At 38.9% G+C, this 6,893-nt stretch overlaps 1 protein-coding gene across 1 annotated transcript; it reads left to right on the top strand.

Moving 5' to 3' along the window:
* Positions 1–2,424: 2,424 nt before the first annotated feature.
* Positions 2,425–6,577, top strand: LOC112750898 (NF-X1-type zinc finger protein NFXL1). Its single transcript, XM_025799816.2, has 2 exons — positions 2,425–2,645; positions 2,934–6,577. Exon 2 carries the CDS (start codon positions 2,965–2,967, stop codon positions 6,292–6,294), a length of 3,330 nt encoding a protein of 1,109 aa, XP_025655601.1. The 5' UTR covers positions 2,425–2,645; positions 2,934–2,964; the 3' UTR covers positions 6,295–6,577.
* The last annotated feature ends 316 nt before the right edge of the window (positions 6,578–6,893 follow it).

Raw genomic sequence — 6,893 nt, 5'->3', positions numbered from 1 at the left:
TCTGCTGTAAATCTACGGTCAAGAAACAATTTGGGGCCAAAGCAAGAACGCATGGCTCAGATTCAAGATTTTTGAAAAAAAAGGTTGAAAGAAAAGATTGAAGATATAATTGCATGTCACTGCTTCTACCCTCTCTCTCCTCTATGAACGTCGCTGCTGCATCTGTGTATTGAGAGAAGAGAACTAACATGTGCTGAAGAAGGGTTTCAAGCCCTGCAAGCTTCACTCATCTATAATAGGGGTGAACGACCAATGATTGAGCAAGGAGTGAGAGCACACGTTTGGGTTCCCATAACTCTTTGAACTGTTTATTCTTCTCCTTCATGACTATCATTGAATATTTCTTTTTCTTAGTGTAGTCTGTATGTGTTTCATTATTAAAAGGCAAAATGTGAGGTTTTGTAAGAAAAAGCCAATGAGTGAAAAAAGGCAGAGTTAAAAAAAGTCATAGTTATCTCAGATATTCTTTGTATGTATTTCTGTTTTGTTGTCATGATCCTGAAGAAATTTTCTTACAAGTTGGTTAGCACTTTACTGTTGAAAGGTAGGGTGAGTCCTAGTCAAGTTCAGATTGGATTAGAATCTGGACTTGTCCCAGATAGGATTGTGGATTTGTGGTAGATCCTAAGGAGAATTGGTGAATGTAATCTTGTTGAAAGATAGTGAAATTCCATTACTATTGTGATGGAGACTGGATGTAGGCTACATTACACTAATTAGCTGAACCAGGATACATCTGTGTGTTACTCCTTCTTCTCTACTTCACTTCTGTCTCTGTTACTGTTACTCAGAAGATAAAATAAAAATGTCTCTCAACTCGTTACGAGACAAAAAGTAAAAATATCTTCTAAGTTTCTTTAAAAAAGCAAAAGTTATATTTAGCAAAAAAAAAGGCAAAGATTCAACCCCCTTCTCTTAGCCACTGGTAACCATCATTTATTATTTTACATATGTTCATAACACATAAAATAATAAGACAATACACAAAATACTTTAGTACACATCTAAAATTCGTTTAAATATGTGTTTATATTTTTTTTACATAAATAATTTTGTAATACATCTAAATAATAAGATAACACATAAAACAATTTTGGTACACATCCAAAATTCGTCAAATTTGTATTTATATTTTCTTAACATAAATAGTTTTTAACACAAATAATAAAAAAAAATGGATTTTCTTTTGTGACTTTGGTTTTAGGAACAACTCAAATATATATGCACTTCTTTTGTAATAAAGTCAAAGAACGGAGTTGTTAAACAAGTTTTTTGAGTCACACACACAAAACTAATAAAATAGAATTCTCCGTATACAGTATACTCAAAGAATGTATTTAATAAATCATTTTTTGGTCAGGAAAAACATTTACAGTTTAAAAACATAACTAACGCTTAACTTGCACCCAAAAATACAATAGATGGGATTCCAATTTTCAAGATCCAAGGCATTAAGTCCATCACTTTTGCCATTAGACAAAAAATGTTCTTGTTGTATTAACTGTTAACAATTTTTTTGATGCCGAAGAGATCAAAGAAAGAAAGAGAAAAACAAAACAAACAAGAAAAAACTAGGCAAAGAAAGTCCAAGACACAGGAGCAAGTCCCCCTGCAACTGCGCCGTTAAATCTTTCCAAGGTTATGTCCAAAAATAAAAAAATAAAAAAAATCCCCCCAAGGCTCATTCTATTCCAATTGTGCAACATTATTAGCTAATTTAGCTTCAGCAAACTTGGCTAGAGCATCAGCAACACAATTAGCAGTCCTTTGAATCAATTTCACTTTAGTTTTCCATCTCCAACTTAAGACTTCCAGAATTTTAGACACCAACTCATGATCTATGCTTCGAGCATCGGAGTTTTTCTCATTAATAAAAATATATGCATCTAAACAATTCGTTTCATAGGTGATATCTCTACACTCCACTTTTCAGACAAGAATTAAACTTTTCATAATTGCAAAAATATATTATTAAAAATCTTTAATTAAATTATAATTGATACATTCTTTATAAATTTCAATGTTGTCAACTATTACTTTCATATTTTAATAATAATATTATATTTTTTATTCTATTATTTAAATTATAATTTGTTAGAATTTTATATATTTATTCAATTATTATTGGATTAAACAATTTAATTCGTGGTCAAGGATTGAACTACTGATCCATCGAGTGATGTAGTAGTTTGACTAAATCCATGCTGGTTTAAGTTTTAAAAAAACAATGACATCTAGTTTTTGGTATTCAAAACTATGATATATTTATTGTCAATGCTTTTCTTTATGAGGCCCAAATTCTGAGCCCAATGGTTATTCATCGGAAAGTAACAATAGGGAGTTGAATTATTATAACAGGGCCTACTATGTTTTATTACACTTTCACGGAAAGTTCTGAGATTTGACTTTTCTTGAGGTCCAAGTATTAAAGTCCTGACCTCACATGAGGAGCCGAAAAACGTTGAAAACCTTCATTTCTCATCCAACCGACTCCGAAAAACACTGACTATATAAACAAACAAACGCACACCAGAGTGAAGGGAAGGAAAACACTCTTCCTTGCACAAAATCCACACATACAGGCACACCAAAACGACACACACCACATCGTCGTTTCATCCTCCCTCTTCTCCCTCCATCGCCAGGTATCCTCGTGATTCATTTTGTTGCCATCACTTTCTTATTGTTCCCGTTTTTATGGTTTCTGTTAGTTTCTTAGGTTTTGAATTTTTAATCTTCAATTCTTGATGATTTTTTTCATTTTCTGGTTGGGGCTTGATTTTTTATTTGATGATAATGATAATTATGTGATGTATTAGTTGGGGAAGTAGTGGGATTATTGGTTGAGGGTTGAATCTATTTGTCTATCATTTGGTTGATTTGATTTGTGAAATGTATAGAATAGATTGGATTGAGATAGTTTGTGATTTCAGTGTTAGGGGTGGAAGGAATTATTGTGAAGAAATGAGCGTTCAAGCTCAGAGAGACCGGAGGAGTAGGTCCAGAGTTCCGCCGCAAGGTGGTCCACGTCAAGAATGGGTTCCCAGAGGATCATCTACCACTACTGCTGTTCAACCATCAAATTTGCAATCTGATCAAAATGCTGATTCTGCTGGTAGTTCCAGTAATGGTGCTGATGCTGTTCCTGTTGCTGCTGCCACCGCCCCTGTTTCCACTGCCCCACCTGCAGTGGTTCGCCATAATAGAAGCAATCACGGGGCTGTGAATCAGAGGAGGGAAGTGGAGAAAGGGAGGAGTAGTGGGAATCAGGCTGGGAAGGGGTTGAAGATGAGGGACTCTAGTTTGCCTCAGTTGGTGCAGGAGATTCAGGAGAAGCTCATGAAAGGGACTGTGGAATGCATGATTTGTTATGAAATGGTACGGAGGTCTGCACTTGTTTGGTCTTGTTCGAGCTGCTACTCTATCTTTCACCTCAACTGCATCAAGAAGTGGGCTCGTGCGCCTACGTCGATTGATTTGTCAGCTGAGAAGAATCAGGGCTTTAATTGGCGGTGTCCTGGTTGTCAATCGGTGCAGCTTACTTCGTCAAAGGAGATTCGGTATGTTTGCTTTTGTGGGAAAAGGGTGGACCCTCCATCTGATTTGTATTTGACGCCACATTCGTGTGGAGAACCATGTGGGAAGCCTCTTGAGAAGGAGGTGTTCTCTAATGGTGGGAGTAAGGAAGATCTTTGCCCTCATGTTTGTGTCTTGCAATGCCATCCTGGTCCTTGTCCTCCGTGTAAAGCATTTGCCCCTCCGCGCTTATGTCCATGTGGGAAGAAGACAATTACCACCCGTTGTTTTGATAGGCAATCTGTTCTTACATGTGGCCAGCGGTGTGAGAAGCTTCTCGAGTGTGGGCGTCACCGATGTGAACGCATTTGTCATGTCGGAGCTTGTGACCCATGTCAGGTTTTGATCAATGCCTCTTGCTTTTGTAGTAAGAAGGTAGAGGTTCTTCCATGTGGGGACATGACTATGAAGGGTGAATTCACAGCAGAAGCTGGAGTTTTTACCTGTGGTTCCAATTGTGGAAGGAAACTTAGTTGTGGTAATCACATGTGCAATGAGATTTGTCATCCAGGAAGTTGCGGGGAGTGTGATTTGTTACCAAGGCGTGTTAACACATGCTGTTGTGGGAAAACAAAATTGGATGAGGAACGCAAAAGTTGTTTGGACCCAATACCTACCTGCTCGCAAGTTTGTGCCAAATCACTTCCTTGTGGCACACATCATTGTAAAGAGGTGTGTCATGTTGGGGATTGTCCTCCATGCTTGGTTCTTGTGTCCCAGAAGTGCCGTTGTGGTTCAACATCCCGCATCGTGGAATGCTATAAGACAACAGCGGAGAATGAGAAGTTTACTTGTGAAAAGCCTTGTGGAAGAAAAAAGAATTGTGGAAGACATCGGTGTAGTGAACGGTGTTGTCTACTTTCTAATCCCAATAACAATTTAAGTAGTGAATGGGATCCACACTTCTGTTCGATGCCATGTGAAAAGAAGTTAAGATGTGGCCAGCATGCTTGTGAATCACTATGTCACAGTGGCCATTGCCCACCTTGTCTTGAAACCATCTTTACAGATCTGACATGTGCTTGTGGTAGGACTTCAATCCCTCCTCCACTCCCTTGTGGTACGCCACCTCCTTCATGCCAGCTTCCATGTTCAGTTCCTCAGCCTTGTGGCCATATAGCCTTGCACAGTTGCCACTTTGGAGACTGCCCTCCTTGTTCAGTTCCTGTAGCAAAAGAATGTATTGGTGGGCATGTTGTTCTTAGGAACATTCCTTGTGGTTCAAAGGACATTAGATGCAATAAGCTATGTGGGAAGACCAGACAATGTGGCTTACATGCATGTGGGAGAACTTGTCACCCCCCTCCTTGTGATAATCTATCTTGCGGTGTGCAAGGGTTACCAGCGCCTTGTGGGCAAACGTGTGGAGCTCCTAGAAGAGACTGTCGTCATACATGTACAGCTCCGTGTCACCCATCCACTCCATGCCCAGACGTAAGATGTGAGTTTCCTGTTACAATTACCTGTTCTTGTGGCCGTATAACTGCAAATGTTCCATGTGATGCTGGTGTCAGCAGTAGTAATTATAATGCTGATGCTGTACATGAAGCTTCCATCACTCAAAAATTGCCTATCCCACTACAACCAGTTGATCCAAATGGCAAAAAAGTTCCCCTTGGACAAAGAAAGCTGATGTGCGATGATGAATGTGCTAAGTTAGAGCGCAAGAGGGTTCTTGCTGATGCTTTTGATATTACTACTCCAAATCTTGATTCTCTCCATTTTGGCGACAATTCTGTTGATTTGATTTCTGATTTGTACCGGCGTGATCCTAAATGGGTTATTTCTGTTGAGGAGAGATGCAAATTTTTAGTGCTTGGCAAAAGCAGAAGCACAACTCATGGTTTAAAGGTCCATGTTTTCTGTCCTATGCTGAAGGAGAAAAGAGATGCAGTGAGGGTAATTGCAGATAGATGGAAGCTTGCTGTGAGTGCTGCTGGTTGGGAGCCGAAGCGTTTTATCGTAATTCATGTTACCTCAAAATCAAAAGCCCCAACCCGTGTGCTAGGGGTTAAGGGTACTCCAACTATAAGTGCACCCCTTCCTCCTGCATTTGATCACTTGGTAGACATGGACCCTAGGCTTGTTGTTTCATTCCCTGACTTACCAAGGGAGGCTGATATTAGTGCTTTGGTGTTGAGATTTGGTGGCGAGTGTGAGCTTGTTTGGCTGAATGACAAAAATGCCTTGGCTGTTTTTCATGACCCTGCTCGAGCTGCAACGGCAATGAGGAGGTTAGATCATGGTACATTTTATCAGGGAGCTGTTTCGGTTGTGCCCAATGTTGGGGCAACTACCACATCTTCAACTACAGGTGCCTGGGGAGCGGGGACAATGAAAGAAGGAGCACTATCTGTGTTGAAAGGTAATGCATGGAAGAAAGCTGTGGTTCAAGAGTCCAGTTGGAGAGAAGATTCTTGGGGCGATGAAGAATGGACTACTGGATCTGCTAATGTCCAGCAATCTGCTTGGAAAAAAGAAGCACCAATAGCTGCTTCTTTTAACCGTTGGAATTTATTAGACCATGAGTCAGGTCAAAGTTCATCTTCTACAAATGTGAAAAAAGCAGAAGCTTCTGGGAAAAACACTGAAAGCAGTGCTGTCTTGAGGTTGGAGTCTCATGCAGCTGGTTCAAATGAACAAGGGAAACGTGGTGGGAACTTGGATGCAACTGAAGCTTCTGAAGTAGTAGATGATTGGGAGAAGGCTTATGAATGAGATGAATAAAAAGTATGGATAGGAAGTAAAAAAAATTTTATTCTGTAGAACCTTTTTTTTTTTCTTAAAAAAAATTATTCCAAAAGTAGACATTGATTACACGGTCTCTCTGCCTTGTGTTTTTTAATCAATTTTTGGCAGAGAGGAGCCATATTCCATTTAGGTCAATTCTCTTTAGTTCAAAGTGAATGTAACCCCATACCCAGATGAGGTATGAGGATGTAGACAATAGACTATTTCATTTTGTCAAGGCAACGCTCTTACGGAAGTGCATTGAGAATAAGTCTTCATCTTATTTTGGTTGAATTATCGAAAATATATCAAGTTTTGATATGAAAACGGAAAACCATTATTAATATCATTCTCAATTACTAATTTGTTTGTTTAAGCTGGAAGACTTATTATGACCAATTTATGGTTTATTTGTGTGCTTAAAGAAAGATAGATGATTGTATGAAATGTAGCAGCTACATAACAAAAAACCAGTTTGCCATTTCTCCTAATCATTTGCTGATGGAAAAATCTGCAGTTGTGATTTCAGGTGATTAAAGTGTTCCCTTTAACTAGTAGGGTTAAGACCAAGGTAAGAAAGATTTAGC

The sequence above is a fragment of the Arachis hypogaea genome, chromosome 15, assembly GCF_003086295.3.
Source record: "Arachis hypogaea cultivar Tifrunner chromosome 15, arahy.Tifrunner.gnm2.J5K5, whole genome shotgun sequence".
Classification (NCBI taxonomy): Eukaryota; Viridiplantae; Streptophyta; class Magnoliopsida; order Fabales; family Fabaceae; genus Arachis; species Arachis hypogaea.
Note: the sequence above shows the minus strand (reverse complement) of the source record. Positions and strands in the feature narration are given on the sequence as shown.